This window comes from Austrofundulus limnaeus, unplaced genomic scaffold (genome assembly GCF_001266775.1).
Source record: "Austrofundulus limnaeus strain Quisiro unplaced genomic scaffold, Austrofundulus_limnaeus-1.0 Scaffold651, whole genome shotgun sequence".
Taxonomy (NCBI): domain Eukaryota; kingdom Metazoa; phylum Chordata; class Actinopteri; order Cyprinodontiformes; family Rivulidae; genus Austrofundulus; species Austrofundulus limnaeus.
This window is the reverse complement of record NW_013953053.1, coordinates 89,231-103,014: the sequence shown is the minus strand read 5'-3', so window position 1 is coordinate 103,014 and position 13,784 is coordinate 89,231. Positions and strand designations below refer to the sequence as shown.

Here is a 13,784-nt window from a genome sequence, read left to right as displayed (position 1 = left end):
TTTTTATGTTGTAGTTCAGCCTCTGACCACTAGTTGGCAGCAGTGAGCATTTGGCTCCTCTACCTCTTGAGCGCCAGAGAATAAGGGTAGCATTAGCATTGTGAGTAAACATTAGCTTTTCTTTTTTTTTTTTCAGTAAGAGGTTTTTATTTAATAGAATTTTTGGACAAAAAAAATCGCAATATATCGCCTTGCTTACAGTATTGCAATATATCGGGATATATCGTATCGTGACCCCTCTGTTATGATATGTATCGTATCACCAAATTCTTGCCAATAAACAGCCCTAACAAGAACTCAGTTTCTTCTTTTTATTATTATTTTTGATACAAAGGGCCCAACCTGGAAGTTCTCCCTGCCCTGGTGAGATCAGTGTAAGATTTTAAAAATATTTTTAAATAATTTCTTATTGTTTAAATGTGTTGTAGACACATTATATATTCTATACATTAAACTGCTCAGATCTGGTGATGTTTCAAACAAACAAAAACCTGCCTTAATGTACAATAACCCATCAAGTGCTTTAGATTTGGTTGTTTGGTCAGCTTCAGTGTTTACACAACACAAATATTGTACAACACAAAATAACCCTGCAAAAATGTCTAATTTAGATTTATCTCAACTTTTTATTTCTGACTCTGTTAATGAAACAAGAAGCTGCCTTTAGGAGGCTGTGAGGCCTCTATAATAAATCCATTTTACATTTAATAATGTTTCTGGTAATTTATCATCCATCCAGAGTTACCTATTTAATTTTTCTGGATGAGAAGTTTAATTGATAGAAAAAAACCTTCTAAAACCCTTGAGTTCAATAATACTGAACATAATTTATAAAGAAATCAAATTTTTCACTTTTTAAATAATAAATATTGATTAAATCTTTTAAAAAAAACTTCTAAACTACTCCTAACAGTTAATTTAATATGTGAATGTGTTTCAGACGACCTTCCAGACGGAGCTGGGTCAGGTGCTGGACCTGATCACGGCTCCGCCGGGTCAGATCGACCTCGGCAGATTCACCATGGAGAGGTCCGAAGAAGAGAAGCATCTGAGATAAGATGATTATATCATGACTGCAGGAAATTGTTTGTTGCAACAAAAACTTTTTTTTGTTCTCCCAGGTATAAAACAATTGTAAAATACAAAACTGCCTTCTACTCGTTCTACCTCCCTGTGGCGTCTGCCATGTACATGGTGAGTGTTCAGTCATTAGACAAGTTAATGATGATTTTTTTTTTTGATGAAGTGCAACAACTTCTGACACTTTGTGTTTTTAGGCAGGGATTAACAGTGAAGAGGAACACAAAAACGCTAAACACATCTTACTGGAGATGGGAGAGTTCTTCCAGATACAGGTGAGTAGATTACAGCTGATGGATTATTAGATTTTTTGGTACTAATTAAAGACAAAACTGTCCAGTTTCTTAACAAATAATCAGACAAACCTGTTCACGTACATATTACATCTAAAAGGTGCTTAGGTGTTTAGTCTCTTTTTGTACCTGAATTAATGCATAATAAACACTTATTAATAATTTATAAAGTGTTTACAGATAAATTAAATTAATAATTTATAAAGTGTTTACAGATAAATTAAATTAAAAACCTATCTATAAACTCTTTAAAAGCCATCTATAAGGGGAGCCTTATTGTAAAGTGGTACCAATTTTTTTTCCAAACTTTATTCATTTCTAAAAAAAAAACAAATTTTAATTCTACATACAATAAAAAGAAAATTCAAATAAAAAGAAATGAAAGGTTAAAGATTATTACGTTCCTATGTGCTGCTGGTCATGCTGAGGTGTGTTTCATTTGCAGGACGACTTCTTGGACTGTTTCGGTGACCCCGCTGTGACGGGAAAGATTGGGACGGACATCCAGGACAATAAATGCAGCTGGCTGGTGGTGAAGGCTCTGGAAGTCATGACACCTGAGCAGAGATCAGTTCTGGAGGTGAGTCTTTTTAAAACAACCTTTCTGGTTTTATTATTTATTTTTTTAGTGTTCCTGTCACACTGTAACACTTCTGACAACTCATGGAAATTTTGTCCGACACTGAAAATGGATTAAAAAAATCTAGTAGAAGCGTTTTTTGGATCCACAGTATACATGACTTTAAGTGCTAAATACTTACTGTACTGCTAACAGTTAGAGCTAATATTTCATATTTATGTGTTTTATAATGCAAAATATTTAACCCCAAATATCCATAAATTTGGAGGTTTGTATCATACACAGAGGTAAATTTTGACTTTTTTAATACTACCACAATACATTTCAATATTTTCTCGTACAGAACTAAAATAAAGGCAATAAATTTAACATTTAATGAATTAGTAGAATAACAAATAACCCCTCCCCTATCAATATATTTATTTTTGTTTTAAATAAGTTGCAACACTTATGAAGGAATGTAATTCCATAAATAATTAAACAAATATGAGTGGGGAAAAAAGGTTTTTATATAAATTCTGTTGATTTATGCCTAGCTTAGGGGTATCACTACCAATAATGCTGTTTTTTACCTCCGCCAAGGGCGAGGTAATGTTTTCGATCGCGTATGTCTGTCTGTCTGTCGTTCTGTCTGTGGACAACATTACTCAAAAACTTGTGGACGGATTATCATGACATTTTTACCACATGTGTGTACTGGGACAAGGAACACACCTTTAAATTTTGGTGATGTTCTGGATCACGATGTGGATACAGGAATTTTTTTCTTTTAACACTCTGAGATCGGCAAAGCTGTGATGCTTTCACAGGGCTTCTGTAAAAAACAGTGAGCTGATTGGACAGCACCGACTTCAAACTTTATAAAAGTAATGTTAAAACCACATTTAATGATGAATAGTTTTTGCCATAATGTGCACATTTACAGAACGTTTTGTGACCAGGAAGTGTGTGACTGCACCATGAAACCTATTTTTCCCATTTCCTCAAACACACCACATTTCTGAAACAACCAATCAAAACAGTTTGCACTAGGCTTGTAAACAGAGAACTGCCGGGCCTCAAGGTTTGGAGACGGGGGGAGCCAGGAAGCACTTTATAAAGAGAGTCAAACCATTACAAACTCATACAAGGAGATAAAACAGACGTTTTACATGGTGAAATGTGACTGATGGAAACTTAGGAGATTAATCCCACACCAGTTTGACCATGAATAACGTCCGGTGACCAGTCTGACTTTGTTTTTTTTTCACATTGGACTCCACTGAGAAGAAATCCCGTCATACTGCTGCTCAAATGTTCACTACGTCAGAACTTCATTAGTAAATGTGTTTCATCTCTGCTTTTGTGCATTAACTCTTACAGGATGGAGGAAATTGGACTTGGCGGAGGTTTGCACTCTCAGAGTGCTTCTAGTTATTTATTTTGTATTTTGCCAAAAAAGTTTTTAAATTGTCATTTCAAACTGAACCTTCATATTCAAAATGTGATGACTGTTATAAAACTCCTAAAGCTCGACACTGAGAGGGTGTTTACAAAGAGCAGAGGGACCAGCACACAGTTTGAATGCCTCTCTGATGGTATAGGGGTGCATTAGTACCTGTGGCCTTGGCAGCTTGCACACCTGGAAAGGATCACAGGTTTTAGAACATACGCTCCCATTTAGAGGAAGTCGTTTTAAGGATGACTATATTAAACTGCTACTGCATCTATTACAACATGGTTCAGTGTTAAGAGGTCTCTTGTTAAAAGTTGTGATTTCCTGTTCAGTTGTGTTACGGTCGCAGTGATGAGACCAGCGTGACGAAGGTCAAAGAGCTCTACCACTCCCTCCAAATGCCAGCGCTCTACCAGAGCTATGAAGAGGAGAGCTACCAGCGGCTGCAGAAACTCATCGCTCTTCACGCTCAGAGCCTTCCTCACTCCATCTTTCTCAACTTCGCCAAGAAGATCTACAAGCGGGACAAGTGACGGGTGGTGTTTGCTCTGGGGGGAGGGGGTCCAACTGCAGTTTGATGGTCTGAGTTAAGTCAGGTTTCCAGTCAGGTGTAAATATCTGGTTATGAATGCCTCGATAACTGACATCATAGATTATGGTTTATTTTCACTGATTTAGGTGAATAATGTGTATATTCTTTACAAAGTGTATATTTAAATCCGTTACACTGAATTTAGCTAAATGTGTGTGAGACGGTTAAATTAAATCTTTGTTATTAAACAAAGTTGAGAATCACAACGAGGCTGTTAGTTCGAGCAGCCAGGATCTTTTTTTTTTTTTGGCTGTTGTTTGTCCGACTTAAAATGAAATCATGCAGGGCATGAGTTGAGCTCCGTATTTAACAGGCCCAAAGAACTTTACAGCAGATGGACAGTATTTTCTGTCATAAAGCGTGTATTTATTTTCATGTTTGGCTTTGTTAAAGCAAATTATTAACACCTTATACCAGATATTTTTATATTGATTTTGTTTTTTACAAATCTGAATGTAATAACTTTCAATAAATTGCTGTCTGCTGTCTCTGTACCCCAGTCTTTGTGTATATCTGACAGAAAAAGTACTATGAAAAATAAAACAATGTTAAATGCTTGACATCTTAATATATTTGTTTTCTTTCTGTCTTTGCCAGTAAATCTGACAAGTTTTTGACTTTTGTTGGATTAAATGTAGAAACGAGTCCCAGTTTAGAGGCTGAACTGTTTATTTGATATAAAGCAGATATTTTGAAAGAAAACATAATTAGATATCAGTTCCTGTAAAACATTGAAATACAATCTCAAAATTATGACTTAGAATCTTGTAATTACAAGATACCAAGTCATAATTTTCATTCTCGTGCAGAAACTATGAGATGCTAAATCGTGTCATGATGACTTGCAAAATCATGAAAATAAGATGACAAGTCATAATTTTGAGTCATCATGTTTAAGAACTATCTCAAAATGAAATGGAACATCTCCAGCCCCGATTTATTTAGAAATAATGTATTTATGATCCGGGTTTTTAATTTTATCTATCTATCTATCTATCTATCTATCTATCTATCTATCTATCTATCTATCTATCTATCTATCTATCTATCTATCTANATCTATCTATCTATCTATCTATCTATCTATCTATCTATCTATCTATCTATCTATCTATCTATCTATCTATCTATCATCAAATTAGCTGCCTTAGAGAATGTGATTTAAAAATTATTCTAGTTTAATAACACAAATCACGAAAATTCTTGAACTCTCGCGAGAACATCTCGATTCACACGTGAACTCTCGCGAGAACGGGGACTGTAAGGCTGTGAAAGTCAAGAGCAGATCTTCCTCCTCCTCCTCCTCCTCCTCCTCCTCCTCCTCCTCCTCCTGAGCAGACTGGGGATGTGAGAGAGACCCGGAGGAGATGGAGACCTTCATCCATCTTTACTCGGATGTAACCGTGAGTCTGTTATTACTCGTTTTAGTCGTCTAAATTTAAATATCTTTACGTGTTTTGTTGTTTTGTTCGTCGGGAGCCGTGGGTTCAAAGCGTTAAAAAAATGATTTTACACGGCGGATGCTCAGGTTCAAAACATATATTCGGCTTTTAACACGATAAAAAGCAGAAATAAATACGTTTGTGTTGATAATATCTGTCTTTAATGACATTTTGAGCAAAATTAGGCTGGTGTTTGAGGTTTGAATGGGGCGTGAGGGCCTGTGTGTACCAGGAGGATGCGGTTGGAGGAGCCCCCCCCCACCCCCCATCCCATCCTCCCTCCACCCGAGCCTCCATCAGATACTGATTCTGCACAAATAAAACACATTGGGGAGGAGGGTAGTAGGACTGGGCTTGTAAATGGTTAAAAATCCCAGTGAAGATGAGCAACAACAGCCTCTGGGTAAAGATGGACTTCTGATTATTTCATGCTCCAGTTAAATGTGCTTTATGTTCACTCACAGGCTGAGTTTTTTTCTCTTTCTGTCTCCTGATTCCTCTGTCAGCCTGTAGGATGGACTGACACAGATGGAGACAGGCTGTAAACTCATAAATATCATTTCAGCTGTGAGAACAGATGATAAGTGATGATTTATATTCGATATGACTAAAGAAACCAGGCTGAGAGTCTGGATTCATATAGTCTTAAATCAACTGTACGTGTATCTGTCAGGGATTTGTAACATTATTATTATTATTATTATTATTATTATAGGTGCTAAATATTGACTTTTTGCCAATATTAGATATACCAACATTGTTCAACACTTAATTTCCGATTCCGATATTAACCATTATTACAAAGCGATATTAAGCTGACATCACATATAGTAGTAGTAGTTGTAGTAGTAGTAGTAATAGTAGTAATAGTAGTAGTACTTTATTCATTTCATTTGTAACACAAATTAACAAATTACAGAAAAACATGCAATCAAAATAAAATCAAATAAAATGAAAGGCAACAGAAGAAGAATAAATCTTATAATATCTGCCCCTTTTTTATACCCAAAATATTGTATGTTCAAAAGAATAGTAAAATACAAAAAAATATCAAAACAAAACATTTAAAAATGAAATAAAAATAAAAAAGACATCAATTCAAAAAACAATTGGCATGAATTCACTTATAATTCTCCATATCTTCATATCTCCTTTCAGTGACATTATCTCCTTTTTGATACCCAACTGGATGCATTCCATAGATAAACATTGTCTGTACAATAATAAAAACCATTTACCTAAAGTTAGGGGGAAAAGTGCCATATTTATTTTCAACATTTTGTCTCAAACAATAGTTTGGCTCAAGCTCCCCCTGAGATAATCCAGTTTGATGATGTCATCAGTTGCGCACTGGTGAACGTCTCTGGACCACAAGTTTTTTTATTAACATATTTTGGTCAAATCCAGGCGTTAATTTATCGAGCTTTTGTTATCAGAATAAAAACCGATACCAATATGTAGAGATTTTACATTTTTATGCTAATATCGGACCGATAATATCTGTAGGCCGATATTATCAGACGTCCTAATAATTATTATTATTAAGTATATTGTATACTGTGTAAAAGAAAAGATTTCAAAAGAACATTTGGGTTTCTCAAAACGAGTCATCAAATAGGGCGGCGTGGTGGCTCTGTTGGTAAAGCTGTTGCCTCTCAACAAGAACGTTGCCAAATCGAATTCTGGGACCTTTCTGGGTAGAGTTTGCATGTTCTCTTCATGGTTTTTTTTTTTTTTTCAGACAAACAGAAAATAGACCAAAAGCCTAAATGTTAGGCTAATTGATAACTTTAAATTGTGTGTGAATGGTTGTTTGACTCTATGTGTCCCTGTGATAGACTTGGGACCTGTCCAGGGTGTACCCCGCCCTTTACATAGTAACTGCTGGACAGGCAGTGACCCTGAAAGGAAGAAGCAGATAAGACAATGGATGGATGAAGTCATCAAATAAAAAGGAGGGACAGTATCGCCTGCTGCCTTTCTTGCTCTTCATTTTGTGCCGTTGACCTAACACAGGGGTTTTACAAGGGTTGGACAATGAAACTGAAACACCTGTCATTTTAGTGTGGGAGGTTTCATGGCTAAATTGGACCATTAATCTTCATTAATTGCACATTGCAGCAGTAAGAGCAGAGTGTGCAGGTTCAGTTAGCAGGGTAAGAGCACAGTTTGCGTCAAAATATTGCAATGCACACAACATTATGGGTGACATACCAGAGTTCAAAAGAGGACAAATTGTTGGTGCACGTCTTGATGGAGCATCTGTGACCAAGAGAGCAAGTCTTTGTGATGTATCAAGAGCCACGGTATCCAGGGTAATGTCAGCACACCACCAAGAAGGACCAACCACATCCAACAGGACTAACTGTGGACACAAGAAGAAGCTGTCTGAAAGAGATGCTTTGGTCTAAAACTAAGGGTTTCACTTTCATTGTCTAACCCCTGTAAGTAGACTTCAGCCGAAACAGGAAGTTAAAAGTTCTGTATTTGGCAACAGTTTAAACCGTTTGATTTTAACTTTAAACTGTTTAAAGCAGAGTTTTGTGATTAAATCTACTTTTATTTTGCAGGATTTTGGGAGTGAAGCCAACATGTGACTGACACGATGCGTCAGCATTAGGTTATTTCCAACATAAACACTTGTTTAGCATCAGAAAACTTCAGAGGATCCTACAACGTCCTAGTTACCCACAATGCAGTCCACCTCTCAGGCTCCAAAGCCACGGCGTTTCGACGCTAGCAGGCGGACCGCTACCTCAGCTGGATCAAAGTTTCACGGTCCTAGTTTTCAGAAGGAAGATAAAAATATGAACACAATCACCGCAACCTCCACTCGGCGGGTTACTAAAACCCCCGCTGCCCCCTCCAGGACCAGGGCTGGTGTGCAGCCGCGAGTTCCCGTAATCCAGTCCAGGCTGAGCTCACAGAAACAGGGACCCGCCGTGTCCAGGTTGGCTAAGCCCAAACCTAAAGGTGCTCGCGGATCTGCCGTAGCCCCAACCTCAGCCGAGGCAGCTCCCCCTCCTCCTCTTCCTCTCCCATCCGTTCTACCCCTCGACCCAAACTGCAACGAGCCGAGCCTCCCGTGCCTGTGCTGCGATGGGCGCTCCCCGCAGGACAACAACAGCATGTTCAACCACAACCACAACAACAACAACACCATCTCTCTCAGGCAGCAGATGCAGCTGCCGCCGCCGCCTGCCCCATTGCCACAGAGGCACGATGGGACAGCGGCCGCGGAGGAGCTCCCCTCTCTACCGCAGGCCCACATGGAGCCTCCTGCCAACCCTGACGTGAAGAATGATGTGAAGAAGGCAGATGAAAGCGCTGGAGTAGACAACAAGAAACAGGTGGAAGAGGAAGATGATGGCGAAGAGAGCAGCGGAGACGTTGCTATCGAGGAGGAGACAGACAGTGATGACGACGATGATGATGACGATGACACGTTGGTGCCGTCGTGCTGCGACTGCCCACGGTCCCTGTTGGAGTTCTCGCTCTCCTCGTCTACCTCCTCATCCTCCACGTCCATCAGCTCCTGCTCTGACCTGGAATCTGACGGCACAGACCTGTCTATCTGCTCCTCCCATGATCAGGACAATCTCTCTGTTGCCCTGGACCCCAAAGACCACTTCCTGAATCAGGTTCCCAAGTTCCAGCTTCCTCCACGAGTACCTGCATCACTTCCTGTCAACCAAAATCCTTTCTCATTAATATCACGTTCCCCAAATGCTCTTTGTTCCCCAGATGAGGGCTACCCTTCTGCACTCGACTCACCCTCTCCAGACTACTTAGGACTGAAAGATGACTCGGAGGTTAACAAATTAGACTTGCTGGATTTTCTGGAGTCTGTGGGGGAGTTTGGGAAAATGGAGCGCTTCAGTCAGGTGATCCAAGTGGCCCGTTGGGATCTGGAAGGGGAGCAAAACTGGGACGTCCTGAGGGATCGCTTGGATCATTTGGATCGTTTGGAAAAGGTGAACAGGGAGGTGAAACTGGCGTACGTCGCCAGACTTCACGAGAAGGGGTTGGATCTTGGGGATCTAGAGGAACAGGGCCTCACGGATGTCCTGGATGAAATGGGGAACATAGACATCCCCTGGAAGTTGTATAAAACCCAGAGCGGGACTATGGGTGGCTCCCAGGAGTTTTCCGATGCCGGGGTCGACCTGACTGCCCCGTCAGACACAGAAGATCCTCTTGTTCCTGATTCCCTCACCCCGTCCCCCAAGGAGCCACCACCCAGACCTCCAAAGCCACCGGCGCGTCACTCCAGCGTGACCTCCGACCTCCACACCTACATCAACATCAGCAGAGAGACATCCTCCACGAGTGTCTCCACCTCCCCTACTTTGACCACTTTCTCCCCAAACTCCTCATCCCCCACATTCACCACATTTAGATGTGAGAAGCCCCTCCCCCTGTCTCCACCATCCGTCCCACCTCTCCCTGCCTCGAAACCCATCCCGTACCTCTCCCTCTATACCACTCCTTCTCCTCCTCCGTCCATCCCCACGCCAACCCCTCCAATCCCACCGCCCAGAAAGCGACACCTCGCTCGGAAGGAAGCCCAGCGCCTCGCCGCCCTTCAAGCCGAACAGGAGAAGACCCCTGTCTCCCTTCCGCCACCCACCACACGGCCTCCTCCTCTGCCTCCTCCACCTGCTATCTCAGTTACGTCCTCCTCCTCGCCACCTGCCTTGCCTCCCCCGCCTTCCTTTCATGCGCTGGATGTGGAGATCCGGAAGCTGCTGATGCTCGCCGGGTTGACGCAGGCCGAGCTCCTCAAACTCAGTCCTGAGCTCGGCGTCTGCGTCGGGGGCTTGGAGGATGAAGAAGAGGGAGATAATCATGTTACGTCTACACCTCTGGAGCTGCAGGAGTTCAGGTTACGAGACGGGGATGGGGAGTGTGAATCTGACGCAAACAGGTTCGATGGAGATGGAAGAGTGCATCCATCTGAAGGCAGCGGTAAGAAGGAGGAGAACGCACAAAGAACTACTTCTTTTACTGAGATGGCAAGAAGAAGGAGGAGGAACACCGGTCTGATGGCGGACCAGTACTACAGCTCAAGTTTTATCAAAGCACACGAAGCTATGAACGTTGGGACTTTCCGTTACCCCAATGAGGTACCAGATTCTCCCCCGCCTCCTCCTCCACCTCGCCCTTTACCACCCATTCCCCCTTCTCTTAAAGTTAGCACCTTACCCGCCAACTCTAAGCAGCCTGAGCGCTTTGACTGGCTCATCGCATTCACACCAGAATGTGACGCCCCTCCACAACTCCCAACCACGGAGAAAAGAAAACCTCACATGGAAACCCCCAAAAAGTCCTCTTCGTCAGGTTCGTCTCCTGGTTCAGGTCCAAAAGTGACAACCTTCAAAGAGCTGCGCTTCCGCAACAAGAGCGCCTCCCCTCCCACGAAGATGATCATTGAACCCGATCCCGACCCCTCCGTCGTCACCCCCGATCCGGATATACTCTACAACTTAAAGTGGAGGAGAGAGAAGGTGGGCAGCGACGGCCACCAGTGGGAGTACACCTCGCAGGCCCAAGCCCTGTTCATGCAGCCGCCGCCGGCCCTCACCTCTATGGCCGCCCTGCAGGAGATGCTGCAGAGAGCCGACCAGGAGGGCGGGCAGCCGGAGCTGTGCCCGTCGCAGAAGATGGGCTGCTCTGCCAGCGACAGCAGCCTGTGGACTGTAGGCAAGCAGAGGGAGAGGGGAGACATTCAACAGGAGAAACAGGAAACCAAGGAAGAGGAGGAGGTGAAGGTGAGAGGCCAGGCTGATGGAGGGAGAACTTTGGAATCAAGAACTACAGGTGAGTGTTGGTTTCATCTACATGAAAAAAAAAAACTGTTTTAACATTCTTATGTCTACTATTCTGTGCAAAATTCTCTTTATATGGTTCTTTATATTTTGATTCTAGGTACACAAAATTTCAAGATTTTTCTTGACATTTGGTCCCTTTTTAATTCAATTCCATTCAATTTTTGGACCTTTAGTTACTTTGATACCAGCAGCCTGTATGGGATAAATCTTGTGCCAGCAGGAATTGAATCTGAATGTGCATAATTAGAAATTGAATGCATTGGTTTGAAAATGAATTTTACTAAATTGAAACTTGAATTAGAATTAATTTGCTTTGAAACTGTATTTTTGTTTATTAAAAATTCAGTTTGACTACTTTCACTTTCAGTTCCATAATTCANCCATAATTCAGATTTTTGTGTCACATCCTGGTCCTTGAGAAAGCCAGGCAGAGTAATCAAACACAGATCCACAGATTTATGTTTCACTTTGGTGAAGTTTCCCTTCTGGATGTAACAGAGTTGATGCAATCCACTGTAAAAGTGACAAAAACAGACAAAGTTATTTTATTGCAGTGATTACTTTTACTTAAAAATCTGAATTTTGGAACTGAAAGTGAAAGTAGTCAAATTGAAATTTTAATAAACTGCAATACAGTTTCAAAGCAAATTAATTCAAATTCAAAACTTTAAATTCAGTTTCAATTTAGTAAAATTCATTTTCAAACCAATGCATTCAATTTCAAATTATGCACATTCAGATTCAATCTGAGCAATTCAGATTCACTTCCTGCTGGCACAAGATTTATCCCATATTATCAGCAGCCTGCCACAGAGGCACTGAATTTATTTAAAAAAATACCAAAATCAACACTTTGACACAAATGTTTTGGTCCCAACAAAGTGATTCCCAGAGTTATTATCAGTCAGCTGAAGATGATACAAAACTCAGGTTTTTGAGGATTATTTCCTGTTTCTTAAAAACCCAACTTCCAGATCCTGCTCATCTGATGATTTTTTTTTGTCTGCTACTTCTTCTACTTGTTCACTTTCTTCATTATTTTCAACACACACTACACAACATGCTGTCATGGTCGGTCGCTGTATAAGGACTGGAGATGAGTGAAAAAGCAGCCAAAGTTAAAAAATAAAATAAAGACTTTCGGAAAACCTGAACAACTAATGATCTGGAAAACTTTAAAAGATTTTGAAAAGTCCGACACTTTATGTGATGTGTTTTACAACTTTTCTACAGTATTTTAAGCCTTTGTGTGTGTGACAATGATACCCCTGGGATGAGCAGATAATAAAGAACAGAGGGGTATAAAATGACTAAAGAAAGTCACAGAATAGGGATGAAAAATGGTTGGATGATGAGGGATGAACAGTGATTTTAAAAACGAGTGATGAAGGCCGAGCAATTAATCCGAGGTTAAACTTTCCAACTAGTACTTCCTGTGCTTATGATGTCATCATGATGTCATCATAACCTCACTTAATAATTCATCCCTTCTTTGTACTGAGGGTGCGATGATGGAGAAACCACAACGAGAGCATTTTCTCCTCTCTTTTCATCCCATTTGTGTCTCAACATCTTCCCTTCTTACAGCTGGTGATGTTTACGCTCCTGCCTGCCTCGCCTCTCCCAGCCTGAAGTGGTTCACAAAGCTCAGATCGAGTTACTCGTCTAATGCAGGTCTGCAGAGAGGCACTCAGAAACTCAGGTTTAGTCCAGACACAGTAAAGTTCAGCTTCATGCTCAATTCATCCTTATTATATTGGGAAGGTATTTCTCTGATAAATTTAATATAAATTGAACATAAATTTAACACATCGGGGTTCTGATTGATGGACATTTGTCATGGAAATCTTATATAAATGATATAAAAGGAAAAATATCTAAAACAATTTCTGTGATAAATAGGGTAAAGAATATATTAAATAAAAAGGCTTTGTATATTCTGTATAATTCACTGAATGTCTGTAAAACATACATAAATTCAATATTTCTCTTACAGAAAAGAGCTGTTAGAGTTATCACTGGAGCTGGATTCAGAGATCAGACAAACCCAGTATTTATAATCTGCTGTAACTTAATCATTTCATTGAGTACAATATCTTAAAATTCATGTACAAAGCCCATAAAATATGTTACCTAACAATATCCAAACCAGATCCATCAAAAGGGAAAGTAAATATAATTTAAAAGGTGTTGAGACTTTTGAAAAACCTAAATTCACAGCTGTATTAAAGGGAAGATGTATCTCAATTAAGGCAGTTAGTTTGTGGAACGGTCTGATAGTGAGATAAAACAGTCAAAATCTTTTTTTGCGTTTAAAACAACTTGAAAATTATTACGATGAAGCATTATAATATTGTCTAAAGCAGTGGTTCCCAAACTTTTTATCTTCTGACCCACAAACTATCCATGGCAAAATCTTGTGACCCCAAATATTACTGGTCTGAGTACACAAACTTTGTTAATAACCCTAAAAACACAGGCCTTTTGAAAATCTAAACAGCTTGTACACAAATATAAATACTTATTTATAC

At 40.3% G+C, this 13,784-nt stretch overlaps 2 protein-coding genes across 3 annotated transcripts in view; both read left to right on the top strand.

Moving 5' to 3' along the window:
- The window catches only part of fdps (farnesyl diphosphate synthase (farnesyl pyrophosphate synthetase, dimethylallyltranstransferase, geranyltranstransferase)), an 8,611-nt gene extending 4,063 nt beyond the window's left edge, over nt 1–4,548 (top strand). For both annotated transcript variants that reach the window (XM_014027470.1, XM_014027469.1), the window contains 5 exons: nt 941–1,029; nt 1,122–1,194; nt 1,278–1,355; nt 1,819–1,953; nt 3,721–4,548. In XM_014027470.1, coding sequence (XP_013882924.1) covers nt 941–1,029; nt 1,122–1,194; nt 1,278–1,355; nt 1,819–1,953; nt 3,721–3,921 — 576 coding nt within the window. In that variant the 3' untranslated portion in view covers nt 3,922–4,548. The remainder of the gene's footprint in view (nt 1–940; nt 1,030–1,121; nt 1,195–1,277; nt 1,356–1,818; nt 1,954–3,720) is intronic.
- Nucleotides 4,549–5,297: 749 nt separating this feature from the next.
- Nucleotides 5,298–13,784, top strand: part of rusc1 (RUN and SH3 domain containing 1) — a gene marked incomplete in the record, with an annotated part of 26,123 nt that continues 17,636 nt past the window's right edge. Inside the window, 2 exon segments of the mRNA XM_014027466.1 lie at nt 5,298–5,383; nt 7,993–11,242. Of these exon segments, the coding sequence (XP_013882920.1) occupies nt 8,116–11,242 (3,127 nt within the window).